Genomic DNA, 22,284 nt, shown 5'->3' with positions numbered 1-22,284 from the left:
GTTATGATATGACGATGGCGAAAAAATATTTTGTCTGGATTATTGCTAGTGAATGTACCACTTTGTACTGCCCTCATGTTAGTGTTATTATTTATTATTTCAGACGGTCTGATAGAAAATTGCAGTATTTATTTAAGCTATGTTATGGATTACGGCATGGCTTAGGTATATGCACAGTCACCTGCAGTAATATTTATTGACACACTCTTAATGATCTACAAATAAGATCGTGTTAGATATTTGCGGCCTTCGAAGAGTATTTAACATATTATTGCAGGTGACTGTACAATATAGTAGGTATCAATACCAGAATGAGGGTCACTCTTACAACATGTTCCGTCCAAACCCAATGCGTCATAATTGCAAATCAATGTTACAATTCATTGAAAATCAGGGTTGGCATTAAAACTGCGTATGCGTGCCCTAAGTTCGCCTTATGTAACAAAAATCATAATTCCATAATAATTAGGATTTGGAATGAGTCTTATCATCATAAAAAAATTTAAAGGCGAACTTGGGTCCTAATTTTTAGGCACCTCTTTTTATTCGTCTTGGTAAAATTAATATTTTACTTGGGCGAAATTGGGCACAAACGGTGAAGTTATGGTTCTTTTCGGTAGATACTTTTACTGTTCCTCGTGTAGGCACCTAGGCACTTATAGGGTCGGCAACACACGCGTGTCCTCATCAAACTTCCTCATAAAGCTAACAGTGTTATTTTACCAAACAGGTGGGCCGTATGCTTCTTTACCACTATTGCTGTGTTAGGTACTTACTTAAAAAAATATTTCCTCATTCCCGTAAAGGAAAACACTATCGTTATTTCAACGAAACAAGGATAAGCGTATCCCATTAAATTATAAAGACATGTGGAACGAAAAAAAACTTCGAAACCCATACAAATTGCTGAATTAAACAAAAATGCCGACCGTTTAAAGTTTAACTTATAAAATACCTTTTTCGATATGCACTTGTTACTGTTAACACTTGTTTACAAAGTTATAATACTGCTGTTTTAAATCAATTTCAACCTTAATTGTATTACGTTAAGGGTTACAATGAATGCAAATTGTTACTTTTTTTTCTATTGGAACATCTGCTGAAGTGGAAACCGTCCATTGGGATTATTTAAATTAGGAAAATATAAATTCCAACCTTAACTTGTAGGTAATAAGGTTGTTATTTACGTGTATGGTTGAAAGGTTTTATTCAGCCATTAAAATAAAAGTGTGAATTATAGTGTGTTCCTAATTAATGTAATGATAAAAATCTGTTACAGTGTGTATTAGTTTTAGTTTTATTGTATTGTAAAGTTAACGGGGCAAGTCACAAGTGTATTTTATCAAGATTATTATCAAAAGTATAACGATTAAAGATATTTAAAAAAAAGTCAATCATACACAGTGTCAAGCTAAGTTAGGTAGGTGCAGTAAGCTGAGTTAAGTGACCCCCCCTGCATAGAGATTTGTATGCACCCCCCCCCCCCCCCGGTCACCTTACTTTAGTTTATGAAAAGTTTTACTATCTATATGGTCCTAGGATCCCGATGGCATTTATTTGTGTGATGAGTACGTACATCGTACAGGTATTTGTACTCAAGTCGCGAGTGTTTTCTATTTAAGTATTAAAGTATGTATTTGTACATATATTATACCGGGTAACATGAGCAAAAAATTAAACTGTAGACTGTACTCCTCATACTGACCAACATTTGTTCAGCGACTTTTAAAAATAACTTGTGGATTGATTTTTAATACACTTTAAAGTTTATTCGAAGACGCAATGTAAGTATTGTGAATTTTGTTATGTTTAAGGCGTGACAAGCAACGTCAATCATAATGATATGGCCTGGCGATGGCGTCCATTGCAGGTAATATTTATTTTGTATGATAAATAGGGAATCTAAATACTTCATAATTTTTAAAAGTTGTTGAACAAAAGTGTCACTGTTTGAGGAGTACAATCTATGTTTTAATTCTTTGCTCGTGTTACAGGCCACACCCGGTATATATCATAGTCTGAGTACTAACAACACAAGCCTTCTTGAGGTTCGGTACTGTAAGGCTTAGTATTTTTTTCTATGAATGTCCTATGTCATTTATTTATTTACAGCACATCTGGCGCTGATGCATTACGACACCCTGTGCTATATAAACACATTACGTAACTACGTCGAATATTTAAAGGGCCATATGTACTGTAAAACGTTGTACGATACACTTTGCGATGTAATTCGCAACTCGTGTCGAATTAAAACACTCCCTTCAATTGTTTTTCAAAATTCTCCTCTCGTTGCGAGTTTCGCATTTTTGGCACTTGTATCGTAAATTGTAGCGGTCACGAGGTCGGTCACCTACGCGCTGGACAGACCTGATAAAATCTACGACACAAACCACCATAGTCCAATGTTCCCGTAACGCCGAAGACCGTGGCAAATGGAGGCGCATTGCGAGGGCTGCGTTATCCACGATAGATACCTACGTCTCATCATACAACCACGACCACTCTGTCAAGAGTGAACGACTGAGGAGGAGGATCGTAAATTACTATTACTTAATATTAGACTCATATTATGTGCTTTTAGGAGCTAACACTAAAATAATGAACCAAACAGCACAATAAAAACAGATAACTATATTAACACTATAAAATGATCTGCGGGCTAACTAAAATGACCATTAAAAAAAGGTGAAAACAACCCCTATACGATGAAATGACACAACATCTATTATTATTTATTGACTGTAACTCATCAACACTTTACTGACTATACTTGAACCTTATACACATAAGCATAAGGTCCACATATGGGTTTTAAGAGTGTAATTATAGGGGCGGCAGATGTTCTAAGCGATGAGTAAAAATGGTGTAAGTGACGTTAGAATAGAACAGTAGAGAGTAATGTTTATTATTTACTAGCGACCCGCCCCGGCTTCGCACGGGTTACACAAAACCACACCTAAAAACCTTCCTCAAGAATCACTTTATTGATAGGTGAAAACTGTATGAAAATCGGTTCAGTAGTTTTCGAGTTTATCTCAAACAAACCTACAAACACACAAACAGACCTTGTTTTATAAGGTGTTGTGAAAAGTACCTATGTGTGTAAAAATTATAGGGACACAATGACATCTCAGTGCTCAGTACTATTTTGCGATATTTTGCGTTTTCAGTTTATAAATGAAGTCCTGAGCGGAGATGACATGTACGTGTTTTCGTAGGTACCCCATGCTATTTGAAAATAACTAGAATACAAGATCTTTACTTTGTCAATATTATCATATTGGCTAAGCTGGCTGAAAAAATGTCGCTCTTCAAGGCTAAATATGAATATTTTTAAATAGAAATAGAATCAATTAAATCAACTACGCATTTCTCTAATCCTAAAATAATTTGTGACGGATATTTAGAAATCTATTATTAAATAAAGTTCTTCCGTTGTAAAGCCATAACATAATTTATTTATTATTTTATTTATTTATTAGGATGGAGGGGTACCATCGCGAAAGGTCGCGAAATCCACGACAGCGCATGGTTCCAAGACCTTGTCCGAAAACGCGCAAAGAGGCGCAATCCACCTGATGATGCCGACATGACTCCCTGCTTCCTGGTCCCGCATTGGCTTATACAGCCACGAGAGACGTTGTTCCTCGCTTACAGACGCTGCATAAATCATCTATCAAGATGCTAAAGGCCTGAATGATTTATTATAATATCACAAGAACGGTTACAGACGTTACAGTATACCAATTACACTTGCTACTACTTATGCAATTATATCAAAAGAATTTAAAAAATTTAAGCACATCATAACATCATTAAAAATTATATAATCATAACAATAAAATCTCACATTACAAGTATTCCATTCATCGTCTAGATTCTATTTTATCACGTGTCCATTCACTCTCACAATAAGCGAGGCATCTGGACATTAGTTCCACTTATCCATAAAAAATGTTATTTAATATAAAAAGGTTTATTTTCTAAACGATTGTACAGTCGCGTTCAGATATATCGGAGCGGCCGAGTTGCGCAAAATTGTCTCATCACGCACTCTAACGCCTTGACAATAGAGGCGTGTTCAGATATTTGCGAGCACCTTGGCCGCTTCGATATATCTGATGGCGACTGTACAGTGGAAATAAAGTATTATGTTTTCATTTTATACCTTATCACAACGGAGTAAAGTGCAAAATTGTAAACATGTATTACGTCGACTGTACGAGTATCCTTTATTCAATGCCCTATTAATTTGAATTGAATGTTAGGGTGGTCGAACACTTGCGATTATGCCATTCGAGCGATCATCGCGTCAAGCAGCGCGATTCGGGAAATGAATACCATTTACCGGCGTTAATAATAGCGTAAGCGCCAGCCGTCACGAGGTACCTTTTGCCGTGGAACGTATCGTTACTATTTCATATCTAGTGTGTCTCTAATTCATTCCCCGAATCGCGCCGAAGGAAACCAGATACAGATGTAGTGCATAATTATTTTCAATCCTATTTTCACGGAAACGTACGGACGTGTCTTGCTATTTCCGTCAGTGTCAGTACAAAAAGTACCGAGGTTGACTGAAATAGCATGACAAATACGATGGAAAACAATTATGCACTACAGATTTTTACAGATGTAAATGTTACGTCCCACGAGTAAAGGTGCCTTATGGCGGTTGGCGCTTACGCTATTATCAACGTTGCTCCAATATTATTGCGGCGCTATGCGACGTAAGCGCCAGCCACCATAAGGTACCTACTTTTTGTCGTGGAACGTCACAAATAGTCTTTTTAAACAGAATGGGCACGGTGGCGGATGTCATTTTAGTACTATTTTTCGAGATTTTGGTTTTTGAGGTTATAAATTGTACGGAGATGACATATGTCACCGTACCCAATACCCATGTTGTTTAAAATATACTTCAACATAAGTGAAAGAGTATAATATATTTTCGTAATACTATACTACGTATTGTGTGGTATTATAAAGCCAATTTATTATATAAGTACTTATTTATACTCACCAGTCAATACTGTCAATTTAATTGATTCAATTTCCATTACCAGAAATACGATTCTATTTTAGCAATTTTTTCTGGTTTTGAAATGGTTTTGATACTAGTTTCACGTCCGTCTCGGTGATTGGCGTGCATCCCACTCGCGACAGTCACGACTTTCACTTTATTTCGCGTGCACCAGTAAGCCTGAGCGATTTTCAAAGTTTTATCAAAATATGATCAGAACCATAACAGATTTTAAGCCAGAACCGGGCAACAATTCATAATAGTATTACGTTAAAACTCTGAAATCAGGACATTTGTAATGGCATTATTATAAGTAACTGAAATCCTATTAACTTTTACCATTTGACGCCGAAAGGCAGCTACAGATGTAGCACATAATTATTTTGCTCCGTATTTTCTCGGAAACGTTCGTCTTTGTCATGATACGTCAGTCAAACTTAGTACTTTTTGTATCGGGACTGACTGAAATAGCACGACACGTTCGTACGTTTCAGTGAAAATACGATGGAAAATAATTATGCACTACATCTGTACAATGTCGTAATCCTCGTATCGTCGTCGTATGATAAATAATTGAATAATTCCATTTACAAATGTATTCAGAAATATATAAAAAAATGTCATGGAAATGTATATTTGTAACGGATAGTATCAATTTCCAAGGCCAATATTTGACAAGATTCCGAGACCTTCATTTGTTTAAATTTCGCAATTTCGGAAACTTTCTAACGTCACATCCGTACCGAACACAGTATACATGGCTGCCTCGACATGATGTCGTAGTCGCTCGCCCTCGGCCGCCCTAAGCCCGCACCTGCCCTCCACGCATCATTAGTCATGTCATTTGTTTAGGCTTCCACGGGTGTGGGCATAAATAATTTAATTATTCCACCTACACACATACACACAACATAACACAGTACAAACAATAAGTTTAGAAATGACCGATATCAGAAACTCGCATGTATGCTTTGATGTATTTATGCAAATACGTTTCCATGTCTTTTTTATATAAAGCATATGGAAACTAGAGATGCCCCGAATAGTAGTTTGGCTGAATAGGTCCCGAATATTCGGCCCCTCTCTCGGCCGAAGCGCCGAATATTCAACAACCGAATATGCGAGAGTTTCTTATAGAAGCGTTTTTTCAGGTTCGAGTATGAAATACGGGCGACCTTTTAAAAGTCACTTTCTTAAAAGTTAAACAATGGAATTTATGAATGACCATAAACACCTAATTTTTGAGATTTTTTTTTAAATTGTTTTGATTATTAATTAATTTTAATTTTTTACAAGCTGAAACGTATGCGTACGATGCTATTAAGCTTAGAATAAATTTAAAAGTGGAAAAATTACTGTGTTGGGTGAGACTTGAACGCCAGAGGCCGGGTAGGCAGTAATTTTTCCACTCTTAAATTTATTACTTTATATGTCACTTATGTACTTAATTAAACAATCTTTACCTACCTTACTTCATAGTGGAAGAAATATTGGTTTCCTCCTTAGGAAACCAATATTTGACGCAATACACGACATAAGTTAATATGGACGTCACAGAAGTATCTGGAATTCCTTTCCACGCCCAAGAATTCAGGATATAAATGGGTCACGCAATAGAGAGGAATCACGAAATATCTAAAATACTCGTATTCGGGTGAATAACATATTTAGTAAGTATTATGATGAAAGTTACCTTCAGATGGCGATGGATGGCGATAAGAACTTTTGTAAGTATGTAAAACTTCCACTTGTGTTTTTTTGTATGATCATTTCTACCAAAGAAAACTAGTACCAGACATAGATATGTATAGCTTAGCTTCGCATCTTAGAAGATGACTACATATGTTAATCAAAATAAAATGTTCGTGTTATATCAGAATTTCATTATAAAATAAGTGCCATACTTTGATTGCGCAAAGAAAACGTAGTTCTAAGTATATGTAAAACTTACTCTCGCTCTAATTTCTTTGTATAAAAGCCTAATTATCTTACTGGATACATCATTACACTGATTGACCAGCGGGATGCTCGGAGCAAGCCGAGTGTAACCGAGCGCGTCCAAACGTTCGAGTGACACCCTCGAGCGCATCAAGTGTGACAAACACAATCTTTAACCCTTAAGAAAACAAACCCCTTATACGTATTAGCTTCATTTTCCATGCTTGGACAACTACCCTCGCTTTTATATTAATACTATCCCTATAAAGGCACGATTTTACCTTAATGACCTTCAACACGCATTAAAAAAATGACCGGTTACTATTCCAGAGGCATTCCAGTCCAGAGGGCCTACCGCGAACCACATTCGACGTGTTGCCTCCCTGTCACACTTGCGTACGAATTCACAAGTGCGACAGAGAGGCAACACGTCGAACATGGTTCGCGGTAAGCCCTCAGTGACCGAATGCGGGTGGCGCAAGACCGGTCATTGTGGCACTCTTCGGGGGAGGCCTATGTCCAGCAGAGGACGTCCTCTGGCTGATATGATGATGATCGAATCCAGCACTGAACTAGATCGAATCGTTTACATTAAGACATTCGACAACGAAATTCCCATAACCTATCGCCGCCTATAAAATGCCTATAAAATGGTCTCCTATTTCTATGAATTCTTCGACGCTAACGGCGTTTTGGTCACGTGATACAGGTTGCTATTGCGACAATTTCATTGTTTGGTAAAGCTTTTCTAGAGTAATAATAACTATATATGGCTACTACTGTGGTACAGTAGATGACATATTGTGATGACATATGTACATTTAATTTTGTGTACCAATAATGGGATGCAGCAGCACTCATCTCGAACATTGCTGCTTGGATATGGGACGGCGCCAGGGTATGCAGGTACTGATGTATTGCATAATTGTTTTTCATCGTATTTTCTCGGAAACGTTCGTATTTATCATGCTACTTCAGTTAACGTCAGTACTTTAAGTAGCGAGACTGACTGAAATAGCAAGACACGATCGTACATTTCCGTGAAAATACGATGGAAAATAATTATGCACCACCTCTGTAGCTTTATTTATTACGTTAGCCCTTAATTACCTATTCATTTTTAATTGGCACCCATTAAATAGCACATTGTTTATTTATTATTGTCAATGACAGAGTGCGAAAATCAATCGACACCTAGCAGCATTCATGGTCTAGTGCTTGACAAAATTATTTAATTATAGACATCGACACCAAATGGCTATAATATAATTATAATATACACTGGTAAGATTTTATGTGCCCTTCGCTATGTTGCGGATTTTCTGTTTATGCATTTTGAATTTACATATATTTTCATTAAGCCCTCGTATGCCGGAGCGCGTACGAGGAAAATTTTAGAGAAAAATAATCACGGCACACGAGAGCTTAATATATTTTTTAATACAGTTGCTCAAAAAGTGCTACTTTACGTAGCTGTTTAGCGTGCGGAAAGTTGGTTATCTCGAACTAGTGCTTTTTACTTTTCCAATTTTTTTAAATTTATACTTGTTCCAATTCACGACTACTTATTGATGAGTGTTAATATTAGTTTCCTTTAAACGTCGTAATCAGCATAAAAACCTACCGTTAATGTAAGAATACGAAAAATATTACATATTTCATATTTAATTACTTACCTCTTCATTATTATAACACGTTTATTTTTTAATATTCAATAACTCGTCCCGAGTCTTGCCACTCGCCTGCGGCTCGTGGCAAGATATCTCGGTACTCGTGAAGTAATGACATACCTTCCGCACTAGCATCGAAATGTACTATTTCACCTCAGCAGCTCGAACAAGGGTACTTTGCTTCTTAAAAACAGTGAGCAAAATGCGATTTTGCTCACTGAGTCATTTTGCTCACTGAGTGAGACAAAATGACATTCAAGTGACCTTTATAGTCAAATGTCATTTCAACATGCGGGGTCTAATACAAGTTCGATATACTTGGGTTCTATTATCTCTGTCCCTCTAGGTATGTTCTCACTGCTGGGGGTGAAAAATTTTGTGTACCACACGAGATCAAATTTATTTACATCTCGTGCGCTTTTGAATCCCTTACTACGCTCAAGATTCTAAATTATAGAATCTTTCGCTTGCACGGGACTCAAAATAAGCACTCGAATAAATATCAAACTTTGATCTCTTGTTGTACAAATAAATATATCTAATGATAAAGAGTTCCACTAATAAATGTTTTTTTTAATAACACCTAAGATGGTGAAACCGGGTTTTAAAATTTCAACAACATCCACACGTTATACTATAACGACATTATTAGGGTGTTACCACACCAATCGATCGATAATCGATCGATGGTAGAATGGAAGCGACTCAATCGATAGTATAACATAGAGCAATCGATCGACGTCGACTGTTGCATTCTAGTTAGGACATTTAAAGAAAATAATATGTTTTATAAGAAAATAATGGTGTAGGCTGCCTTCTCACTAAGGCGAAGATAGGCAGAAATCTCTTGACGTGGGATACAATCAAATCTCCGCTCATTTGTCATCCAGTATCCACATACATAATATGAAGGTAACTAGGTAATAGAAATGCTTAAAGATTAGATTATATATACTATTTTTCTAACTGTAACGGTACGCTGATAGATGTAATTTTTTAGGTTATAAATTGTATGGAGATGACACGTGTCACCGTACTCTTGCAGTGTTAGTGCTGCTCATGTCTCATGAATCAACCTGTATATAATAGTCACTTTTCGACTATCGATACTCTAAGTTGCTCGATGTTAAAATATATCGTCAAGCACTATCTTGTGTTTAAAAAAATTCTTGCATCGGTAATTAATAATTTTCTTTCAAACAATTAGTCAAGTGAACAGACATGTGAAAGAATAAATTCAGTTCTGCGACGGAAATTGCAAAAATCGATGTCACTTTCATTTAATTTAAACAAAACAACAAATAGGTGTTCCCATAGAAATAAGGAAGTGGTGCGAAATAATTATGTGGTATTTTGGCTATTTGATGCACACTTTGATAAAATAAAATTTAAATATATTTATTGGAAAGTAACGGTAGAAACAGCAACACATTTAACTGCCCATTGGTGGACCTTATGCCTTTTGTAATAAGGTTTACCCTCGGACAGTTAACAGTGTGGGCGATGGTATGAACAACTAGAATTTAAACTCGTTCAAAAATAACAGAAATGGCTCCACCGCGAGTGTTTCGCTCTTTGAAGAGATGGTTTGACGACAGGTCAGATATTTGTGTTTCTTATATTTCAAAATGTATTTCCGTCTACTTTAAAGGTCATGGCTCACAGATTACCAGTTCGCCGGACGATATCAGCCTGTCAGTTAGTCGCAAAAGGTGACAGTTCCGAATTGACAGGCATATCGTCCGGCGGACTGGTAATCTGTGAGCCTTTAAGCTCGAGACACACTTATCCCACGTACGCAACGTAGGTATGCAATGCAGTATGACATCTGAACCCTGAAATTTGTACGCTTAGGGCCACTTGCACCATCCCAGTAACCCGGGGTTAACCGGTTACACCTTTAGCCCAGTATCAAATTGTACTGGTAACCATGGTAACTCCACGTTTTGCCGGTTAACCCCGGGTTAGTGGGATGATGCAAGTGGCCCTTAGAAACATACTTGTCATACCCAACGCATGAGCATACAAATTTCAGGGTTCAGATGTGATAATGCATTGCATAACGTTGCGTACGTGGGATAAGTGTGTCCCTGCCTTTAATATATGTATAGATAGAGCCTCTATCAATCTTCTCTTCTTCCCTTCTGCCACTTCAAAGCAGCCATGTTTATATAATTTTGTTTTCAGCGACGCCAAATATCCGCTGGAGTTCAACTATGTCCGCCAACTGATCTTCTTGCTAAGCTCCGTAGGGTCCTGGCCTCACAATCAATTTGGACGAGACCGACTACACTTCGTCATGTCAATATACAACTTGATTCTGATCGGGGTGGCCATAACCATATCCAGTGCGGCTTCGGCATATATCTGGATTAATAGGGAGACTATATCTTTCTCTTTTATGGGACATGTCATTTTGTGCATTTTGCTGGAGACTTTGTATTTGGTAAGTGATGACGTTGGATTACTTCTTACTTGCTTACTTGGCTGGCGCGATGACCCAAAAGTCAGGCCTCCGACACAAGAGCACGCAACTTTGCTCTGTCCACTGTCCAGAGCGGTATCACGCCAGCTTTCGCCGACGCCGAGCTCACGGGGATCTGCTTCCACTCTATCCACTCTGACGCAATGCTTCTAAAAAAGACAAAAGATTAAGACGCTACTAAGATTTTTTATCCTGAATTCGTATTGATATTTCTATCTATCTACTTCCACTAGCTTTTGAAACGTCCGTATTCGTACATAGACCACATTTCCATTTTCGGCGCTTGTCGATCTATCTTAGGACAAGAGACACAATATGAGGACTCCCTTCAAGTTTTTCTCTTGGCCCAATGTTTCTCTTACTCCAATCTAAACTTACCATCTGCATCAGTTTTCTCCAGCTTGGTAACTGACTTGGTAATTTTTAAGTAGACAGATGTGAGCAAACTAAAACTAAAATGAGACTAAATAAATTGGCATTTTTGATAATATCCAAATCATTTATCATATTTTCATAACAAACCTTACGAATCTATTGCTTAAAGAATTAAGAATGTTACTGAATTTTTAATTTCAGCAAAGAATAATAACGAGTCGAACGAAACAGTATGGTGAGATAGTAAAGGATCTGCTGGACGAATTTCACCTCTTTTATTTCCAGAATCGGTCGCAATACGCTGCCAAGGTTTGTTTCCACAAGATTGCTTTAATAATAAATTGATTTTATCTTCGAGTTTTTGGAGTCCTCATTTTGGAACTTTAACTCCTGAAATGCTAAGTGAAATCCTAAAATTAGCTTCAAGCAATACCTTGTCATACGCTCGCCTAGCGACGGTTTATTATGTAGTTTTTACTAATTTTATTACTTGTTTTAACACTTTAAGTACTTAAAGCTTAGTTTTAATACTTTAAGTACATTAAAGCTCTTAAAAATTTTCCAGATGTACAAACAGATCCAGGTCATCTCAAAGATATTCACGATCTATGTTAGTTGTCACATATTGTGTGGAATCAGCTTGTTCGCATTCATGCCCTGGTACAACAACTATAAAAGCGGAATGTTCAGCGCTGACCCCCCGGCGAACAAAACCTTTGAACACGCTTTATATTTCTACTGCTTCACTGACAAGTTCTATACAAACGTTAACTTCTATTGGATACTGTTCTTCTTCAACATCCCCACCTCCTTCCACACCAGCAGCGGCATCCTCACCTTCGATCTTCTACTCAGCCTCACGGTGTTCCAAATTTTGGGACATCTTAAGATTATGAAACACGATTTGTCATGTATACCTTCGACTGCTGATATTTACTCGCCAGAGGAGAACGTGCGAATCAGAGAGACTTTGAAAGGGATCATCGATCACCACAACATAATTATAAAGTAAGTTGTTACATACATATATGTGCCACATATCCGTTTACATATAACTCAGTATAATAATTACCAATACTGTTTGTTTTATATTGGGTTATTTCTTCTATTTATACAAATATTTTGACATACAACTTCGATTTACAAATAATAGAACCTGAACGAAGTAATACGAAATAATTTTAGACCAAGTTTCGGAGCTATTTAGACTATAGGTAGTTATCCTGGTTTTACCATTCTTCTAAGTTACAAACGCCTGGAGAGCGTTGGTGAAAAGTGTCCACATTCGTCACGTCCCTCAGCCATGAGGATACGACAAGGAAGAAGAAGTTACAAACTAAGTAATGTCTAGTAATCTTCTTTTCATCACGTCTATACTTTATTTATATTTCGATTGGCATTTTCATTTCGATTGTCACAGGTTTGTAGACAAGTGCTCGGAAGCGTTCAGCACGTATCTCTTCATGTTCTACATGCTGATGCAACTCCTCACCATCGTGGTGACGTTGGAGGTGACTGCTTTCACTGCGGACGCTTTGGCCAAATACGGGCCGCTGACGGTCGCTATATACCAACCGTTGATTCAGATATCGATACTTTTTGAGATGATAAGCACGCAAGTAAGTGTCACTTTAAGAGTGACATTCCATTTCCAACTGCAGCTGCAATACTGTTCATTTTACTATGGAAATTGACAATGACAGCGACGCGTTTCCATAGTAAATTGAACAGTATTGCAGCTGCAGTTGGAAATGGAATGTCACTTTAAGTGTCGTTTAAATCGGTTACCTCGTCATTCCTAAATTAAAGGAATTAGTAAAATGTTGTTGTATTGATTGTTGTCAGAGCGAGAAACTTATTGACGCCATATACGACATTCCGTGGGAGTGCATGGACACGAGTAACCGCAGGTAAGGTCTCATTACAACATGACGAAAACCTGATGAATCCATGTTGAGATATTTATGAGTACCTGTTTACCTAGACCGCTCCGATATTACATATATTATATGTGACCTGACCTGCTAGGACGAGTTGCATTTCGCGCGCAACAAGTATGGATTCGCGCGCGAGATCTCATCTCAAGCCAGACCGCCTGTATTCTCGCAAGCGAGTGAATACCTAATGTCATATATGGAGTGGCGCGTGAGTACGCAACTCATGCTAGCAGGTCTCTCATACTCATCAGTACCTAACGGCACCAGTACATGTATCTACTTGACAATCGATAGGTATTACCTATTGTATTTCCTTCTTGTGAATGCTTGTGCTCTCAGTGCTTGTCTTCTCAGGACGGTGATGTTCTTTCTGCTCCGTGCGCAAGAGCCGGTCACGCTGAAGGCCGCCAAGATGGTGCCCGTCGGCGTGATGACTATGACCGCGGTAAGATTTATCCACAGATTGCTATAGTAGACCCAAACCAAACTGGTTCTATTTTGGATCTACTATAGTCATTGCCAAGCCTCAAAAGCGCGACCAAAGATAATTCAGTGAAGAGGCGGATTGTCAAAGTAATATTTGTGGCCACAGTACACTTATCTTTCGTCCTTGTTCTTCTTACCTTTCCTTTCTTTAACATGTGGACTTATTTTTCAGGTCCTGAAGACGACATTCTCCTATTACATGTTATTGAACGCCATAGCTGAATCTGCTGAACAGTAGTCAATAGTTGAGTCTACGGTTAAACCCTACTAGATAGTCATAGACTAGGAATCCTCTAGACCGAGTTTAGAGCAATTATTTCATGCAACCGATGATGCCAGAAATGCGGGGGTACGCGGGATGAGGTGAGCGAAGTTCCGTGCCGTGATTGGTCCGTTCAAAGACACGGACGTCACACAAAGACACTTTCGACTCGAACATGGAGTAAAATTACCAGAGTGGCAGAGGGGGTAGCGCGACTATGCTAAGTGTGGAGGATGTTTTGTCTGTGCTAGATAGTGCATGTAAAAGTAGTCACAAGACGATCAAGCTCTCTTATCTAACAGATCTATCTATCGTATCATTTATCAAAAATCAGTCTTCTGAGAGGTAAAAAACATGAAAATCCTTTCAGTAATTTTTGAGTTTATCGCGAACATACCTTCATACATACAAACAGACAGACGCGGAGGATGACTTTGTTTTTGAATGTTAATTCCGTAGACACCTATTCCCATGCACCAAACAATGTATGTAACAGCAATTATAATTTTCTTTTTATATTTTTCTGTGTAATAAATTAATTTCTATATTTATGTTATCTGTATTATTTACATACAATATATATGTATGATGTTTAATCGTGTCTACGTGCCTATATGTATTAATTACCATACCAAGATAAATATTTTTCAACCACATCAGCTTGTAAAGGTTAATAAATAAAGGTTGTCTTTATTCGCCAAAAACTTGCATTTTATGATTCTGAATGATCAATATTTAATATTACCTATTGATTTGGATAAGATTTGTCTTACTACCCTATTCGAACTTTAAGATACGTCAATTAATAGATTTAAATAGGAACGTTTCTAGATATATGTATATTAATTGACGTATTATCTTAAAGTTCGGGCCGTTAATCTTGAAATCCGTAGGTATATCCGAAAATCCAAACACCTTCCTCTGATACGATTCTTGCATTGCCCCCTAACATTTTGTAATGAATTTAAACGCCCCCCTTAATGACGGCAATTTGTCCACTATTATCTGAGCTCCTCAAGCCAGTAATGTCTTTAAGGGGACACGTTTTGTTTAATTTCTTACAGATCCGTATAGGTACCTCACACATCGATGTAGGTCCCAAACGGACGGACCGATTTTAGTGCGGTTGATCTCGTATTTTGGTCGGGTTTTAAAATGAGTACATACATATTACATTTATTTCTAAAATGATAAAAAAGGGTTCATAAGCGAGACTATTGGAATGTGCTTCCTACCGTTACAATAAATATTCAATAAACTCCATATTAACTGTAACATGCTGTCACATGTCCGTACTCAATCGAGCGGTGCACTGACAAACCACGAAACCAATATGGCATTCGAACGACAATTTCATATGCAAATTTATCGTATCTTAAGTGCTATCGCGTATGCGTTACCGTTTCGCGGTTGACAGTCGGCAACACAAGTGTTTGGTGGACTGTGAGTCCGTCTACGCTTAAGGGGCCCACAGATTACCAGTTCGCCGGACGATATCAGCCTGTCAGTTGTTAAGAGCTGTCAAATTTTGCGTTTAACTGACAGGCTGATAATATCTCATCACTTTAGGGCCATCCCACACTAGCGCCTCTCAAGCGTCGGTGTCTAGTCAATTCTATGGCAACTGGCCAGCAACGCCATTTTCCATAGCGCCGACTAGACGCCGACGCTTGAAAGACGCTAGATTGGGGTGTCTGAGAACATTAGGGTCGGTGTGAGATATTCTTTCTATAGTTCGTTTTTGACACTGACAGATCATGTATCATATCCAAAACAGATCGAATAACTCAAACTCGTATTGGCCTACTCGTACGACTCTGAGAGCAGTCTTTTGTCGCACCATCCTTATGTGCTAGTCATATCTTCGTCATTTTGTGGACTGTCAAGCCGTCTGTCACCTAAAGCGTCCGCATTTGCATAGGAAGTAGGAAGATTACCCAAAAGCATAATCTAAAATTAACTAAATTAATAGTTAACAGTAAAATTTAGAATACATTGTCTAATTCTATCATCCATCTAACCACTACTGTGTCCACCAGTACCCCGAACATATGCCATTCCAAATTTGAATAAAAGGGGTCCGGCCATGTGCGCGAGAGTTGCGCTCCAGCGCACGCCCGAATTTACAGCGCAGATAATAGTACTACGTAATCTACATAGAGGGCTTTCCGCGAAACTCGAAATTTTAATTTCTGACTCGTTCCAATATTCAAGAGCGATACCTATATATAGTCTACATTGTGATTTCCAACATTTCTGAGATCATGATTTCTATGTATGAGCATGATCTTATTTTAGCAGAGTTCAGTAAGTTGGGTAATGCGACGTATTTTTCCAGTAAAGAGTAGTCACGCACACAGCAATACTTTGTATGTACCAAGACATAAAACTGTTCGAAACAAATCGTTGATCATTCGCTCCATTCGCATTTTCTTAACTCGTACTTACTTAAGTATAGTCAGACCAAGAAAAATCTGCAACGATTTTAGTAGCACACGCGCGGTGCAAGTGTTATTTTAAAAGTCAAAGTATTAAATTATGACGAATAAATAACTTACCCTGCGTGTGCTTGACTTATCTTAGTATAACTCTATAAACTTTGAATTTATGGAAAAACCATTATGGAATAGTCGACGTCAATAATATTGATATGTTTCATATGTTCACATTTTTCGCTGTATTACATACAAAGGGCTGGAGCAAAAGTGTATAGATATCTTTGACGTCGACTGAACAAAGGGGTATTTTCCAAGTCTTCGAATATAATAACCGCTATAAGTGTTTTACCGGCCTATTATCCCTATCGCTGGATCTAAATCTAATTAATCATAACCATATGCCATGCGCAGGCGACGCCGCTTGACCGCCTTCAAAGTGCGTTACTTATGACATGACTCTTATAAGGATTGTGACTGACTCGAGACGATTTTATGACAAAAGAAGTAAGAAATAGTACCAAGCTAATTTTTTATTACATATAAGGTTAGACAGGCAAGGGGGAGGCCTATGTTCAGCAGTGGACGTCTTATGGCTGAGATGATGATGATGAAGGTCAAAGACAAATCTGCAACGATACTTATCAGTATTTGCTATCGCATACGTAGTTAATTTACAGGGTTATTTTAATGTTTAAAATAACCCTTGCACTGTGTTTGCTATGGAAATCGTTGCAGACTTGTCTTGGTCTAACTTTAAGTACCTATTTACTTTGTAAAGAAAACAAAATACAGGCTTAAATGTCATTAAGTCTTCGCGAATCCCGAGGCTTTAAGGGCTGGTGCAGACAGACTGCAACCCGACTGCAACTTGTATGGGAACTGCACATCGAAGTTGCAATTTGCGTGCAGTTCCCATACAAATTGCAGTTGTGTTGCAGTCCGTCTGTATCGGCCCTAAGACTCGAACTTAAGCTCTAACTCACAACACTAATTTTAAAGGAATCATACTTTGATATTGCGAGACTCGGACGATTTGACTTAGGTTTAATTATACAGGGTGCTTCCTGTAACAGGAGCAATAAATTAAACTAAAGGCTCTCCTCAAACTGACCAACATTTGCTCAGCAACTTTTAAAAATTATGAATCCTCTAGACTTCCTCTTTTTCATACAAAATAGATATTGCATTCAATGCACGCTGACATCAGTGTGTTTGACGTTACTTGTCACGCTTTTAATATTTAACAAAATTTGCAATACATTGCGTCTTAGAATAAACTTTAAAGTGTGATAAAAATCAAAACATGACTTATTTTCAAAAGTTGCTGAACAAATCTTGGTCAGTTTGAGGAGTACAGTTTCATTTATTGCTCCTGTTACAGACAACACACTGTATTAATATATAACATACGATATTATTTATCGTTTATTTTCAAATTAATACAAGCTATCCAAATATTAGATCATTTATTAGCCACATTTTGTAGTTTACTTCAACCGAAACGCTACCTAATAATCGTCACTCTGCCCATGCGGGTTGGATACCTGCAGGCACGCGAACAATTACCCGTAATACATCAAAACAATATTTATTTTAACACAAACTGGCCATTATTCAATGACAATCGGACTACCCTATACTTTTATGCATCAATTACCAATTTTGACAAATATATTCGTGCGGTTAAAAAGCACGTGCGTTACGAAAATTCTGATCGTGCTGTCCGAAACAGGACCTTAACCGTACGCAACAAGGTCGTTTATTCAAACGTATAGTTTTTAAACCGAATGATACATATGGACCATCGGTAATATTATGTTTGTTATATTGATTAAGGGTGTTATATTGATATGGATTACTTACCCAATATATGCGAGCCGAACGCTCATGAAACCATTATAAGTTGCATTTTTACGTAGTTTCACCTGAGTTACCTCCTGTTTTACGTGAGTTTCTCGACCTAATATCAGTAGTCTTACCACGAGTTTGACACTGACTTACCTATTGGCTAACGTCTGCGTAACTTACTTTCTATACATCTCGTTCACACTGTATAGGTATGCCAGTACCAGCGAGATGCATAGAAAGAAAGTTTAGAGTTTTAACTTTGACGGATTCTACTTAATTCTGTGGTTACAATGAATTCGACTCCACTGCACAATTTATAAAACTAGATAGCCAGATGTTTGAATCAATATGCCCACATATCTAGTGAAGTGTGGATATGTGCCGTAACACATTGTGGGGGAAAGGTGGTTTGACAATTGTAAAATCGTTTGAGTATATCGAGTAAGTGCTTGTGAAATTGTGTTGGTGCGAACAATTGATATAAACACACTCCACTTCATAATTCTCAGTTAAATAGGGTCTCTTCTTTGCTATTACTAACTTTTGGGTGCTAGTACAGTACTAGTACAGTACTAGGCTAGTAACTAGCGTACATATGTAATGCATAATTGTTTTCCTTCGTATTTTCTCAGAAACGTTCGTATTTATTAGTCAATGTCAGTACTTTTTGTACCTAGACTGACTGAAATAGGAAGACACGTTAGTACGTTTCCGTGAAAATACGATGGACAATAATTATGCACTACATCTGTGATTAGTGTAATACTTTTGGTTGCTGGTGTAATTATTGGTTTGCTAGTTAAGTGTGGGTCAAATCTTGGAAGCTAAAGACCAACTTCCCGATTTCCGATAGAGCTGAAAAATTGCACTCATATGTAATTCGATTGACAATGTAATACTATGGTACCAATGGTACCATCGAGCTGATCTGATGATGGAGACAGGAGCTAGGCACTATGATGTAACAATGCAACCTAATTGTGTTTGGTGTTTTTAGAATTGTCTCGATTAGTATTAGTTACCTGTGGTAAGAAAAATACAGTCAGCGAGAAGAATTTGTACCAAAAAAAAATTTTTAAACGTTATTTTTAATAGCGTAAATAAAGAGGGTCACTACCAACACGTAAACATCGGAAGTGTATCGTGGGATTTGTAACTGCTCTGAGGTCTCGTAATTGCTGGGGCCCGATTTCTGGCAAGGACATCCTTGAGACGTTTCGGCTCAGGGTTGTCACCGATAAAAAAGTACATTATGCATTAAGGGCAGTATGCAAGAAAGTCAAGAACTTACGAACGAGTGTGAATTGAAGCCCGAATCCTAAGGCGAGGGCTTTATTAACACGAGTTCGTAACTCCTGTACCACACATTTAATTAGCATCTACAATGTTTTTAATCATTTTAGTGAGAAAAAAAAAACTTAATTTTCTGCCTAATTGAAGTAATTACATACGTAGGTAGATTACAGCCCTATAGGTCTACATTTGGAATTGACCGCATCGCCTACGTATAGAACTAGGTATACGACATTCGTATCACCACCAGCCACCAGGTACCAGTACCAGTAAGTACCAGGTTTCAGTTTATTTTTAAATCGATTTTGAAAACTAAATTTAAACCAAACTAGTTTAAAACGAAGGCTCAATTTAGTTTTCGTTAGCTATTGCTTTAATAGCATCACTTACAATTTCATAATGATTTTATAAATATATATAAGCTTACCTAGCTATTTCCATTTTCATTTTGAGCAAAATAAAGACCCCAGTCAATTGAAGTACCTATAGACAATATTGCATTGTGCTTTAAATATTAAAATACTCACGTCTAAAATTACTCATTTTGTATTCCTATCTTTGTCTGCATTTTGCTACAGCCCACTTGGATAGCTTGAGGTCCGCTGGGCAACCTAATATCAAGAATTGGCAAAACCATCTCACCTTCCTACAAAATGGGGAAAGTATCACGTGGTTCAAAAAAAAGTTACTGAAATCGTCAAGCATTCATATATGGCTCAATAGAGATGCATGAATATGACTTATTTAATACCTTTAAAAGAGCCATTCTTATTTATTTATATGTACATATATTTATTTATTTCGGGGATCTCGGAAACTGCTCTAACGATTTCGATGAAATTTGCGATAAGGGGGTTTTCGGAGGCGATAAATCAATCTAGCTAGGTCTTATCTATAATGTTTTCCGAGCAAAGCTCGGTGTCCCAGATATTTCTGTGTTATTAGTTAACAAACTAATAAGTTTGTTACGAGAGTTGAGTGTCAACCCTAGCATGAGCGCGATCATAGACCCGTGACAGGGCCAACTATCATTCGACTAGCCACTAGCCAGCAATTAACTTATGGACCGAATTTACCTTCTAAATTGGTATCTACTATCTATTAGTAACTTTTTCCCGCGGATGTGAACTTTGTATTTTAAAACATAAGTGACCTACAATTTAACCCCCTTTTAGAGGTAGTTAATGTATGGTTTTTCCATTTCTTTTAAGTACATAAGTTAAAATGACAGATTAAGACAAATATAGCTAATTGAAGCTTGTGGCGTGGTTATGAATAACACTATTAAAATGTATAAGTTAATAAAGTTTAATTTTTATTTCATTTTCATAATTCGTAAGGGTTAAGCTTTTCTTTGGGATTCCAAGATTTTTACCATAAATAATATTATAGCAGAGAAATTTCACTTCAATATGCAACTTGCAGTTTGCCGATGACATGTCCATTTGCAAAGGAGACCACGGCAATGCCTACGGTCAACAAGCCAAGTCAAATCGAGCCCTTACAAAACAAGCCACACGAGTGTTTTAATGACTCCCATTTTAACAATTTAACCAACAATGCGAGAAAGCAAATGGCAGATGCACGTGAGTCGATAATTTATGGACGCCAACAATCGCCATTGTTGGTTAAACGCGTGCGCATAAATTGCTGGCTAATTATGTTTTAAGCAAGCCGGCTGCCCACAGAAATTTGGACGTAATAAGCACCAAGGTTTGGGTGTGAAAATGTTTTACACTAGCCAAAATATAGGTGAAAACTGTAAAAACTACACCATCACTATTTTAACATGTCTAAGCACGTCTGGACCTTACTAGTTACGTATCATTAAATCATTCATAGCTATACAATAAACAAACTTAAGTTATAAATACAATAAAAAAATATTTCTTTTTATCAACCTACCTGTAGATGGAGCATTCCACGGGCTGTCCCGTACAAACGCATTTTATTTCCTGTGTTGCGACTTTTTCTCGGCATTTAATACAGGCGATTATTTTTCTGTGCATATTTTTGACCAATTGTCATAGAAAAGGACCTCTTATACCTGTAAATCTTCAGAAAATTCGCGTTTGTATGGGACAAACGGTAGACAATTTCATGGAATGCTCCAGATAAAACAAATTGCCTTACAAATAAAACAACTTTTAATGATCTAAACTAGAATGCGAATGCTGTTCAGTACTTTACCTGGCGAATTAACCCCTCGTCTGTGTTCTGTGTGTGATAAGACTTATAAGGAACCTAACAGAATTTTAGACATATATTGTTGCATGTCGTGAACGATTTTTTCTGCTCTATGAAGCCTGAGCAAAGTTTAAGCTCACGTTTTTTGACCACCAATAGGTACATACGAAAACTTAAACAAATTGAAACAAATAATGACTTGTATGGCGGCCGTATTTGAAACTAGCGTCCAATCGGCGCACGCGCCGCCATTGTCAATGCTGACCAGAAATATGAAATACTATTGTTGTGCGCCAGAAGGGTTAACTTTTGACGGGCTGTTGCTAATTTATTTAATTACAG

General features: G+C 37.5%; 1 protein-coding gene across 3 annotated transcripts; it reads left to right on the top strand.

Moving 5' to 3' along the window:
* Window positions 1-9,864: 9,864 nt before the first annotated feature.
* LOC134678402 (odorant receptor 49b-like) lies at window positions 9,865-14,509 on the top strand. 3 transcript variants are annotated; one of them, XM_063536969.1, is made up of 9 exons: window positions 9,865-10,229; window positions 10,819-11,077; window positions 11,693-11,800; window positions 12,057-12,499; window positions 12,912-13,110; window positions 13,337-13,401; window positions 13,783-13,873; window positions 14,087-14,170; window positions 14,409-14,509. In XM_063536969.1, exons 1-8 carry the CDS (start codon window positions 10,180-10,182, stop codon window positions 14,150-14,152), a joined length of 1,281 nt encoding a protein of 426 aa, XP_063393039.1. In that variant the 5' UTR covers window positions 9,865-10,179; the 3' UTR covers window positions 14,153-14,170; window positions 14,409-14,509. The 3 variants fall into 3 exon arrangements, with proteins under 3 accessions (XP_063393039.1, XP_063393038.1, XP_063393041.1); XM_063536971.1 differs by lacking the exon at window positions 14,409-14,509 and having other exon boundaries at window positions 9,871-9,979; window positions 10,178-10,229; window positions 14,087-14,207; XM_063536968.1 differs by lacking the exon at window positions 14,409-14,509 and having other exon boundaries at window positions 14,087-14,207.
* The last annotated feature ends 7,775 nt before the right edge of the window (window positions 14,510-22,284 follow it).

This window comes from Cydia fagiglandana, chromosome Z, assembly GCF_963556715.1.
Source record: "Cydia fagiglandana chromosome Z, ilCydFagi1.1, whole genome shotgun sequence".
NCBI classification, from domain to species: domain Eukaryota; kingdom Metazoa; phylum Arthropoda; class Insecta; order Lepidoptera; family Tortricidae; genus Cydia; species Cydia fagiglandana.
Note: the sequence above shows the minus strand (reverse complement) of the source record. Positions and strands in the feature narration are given on the sequence as shown.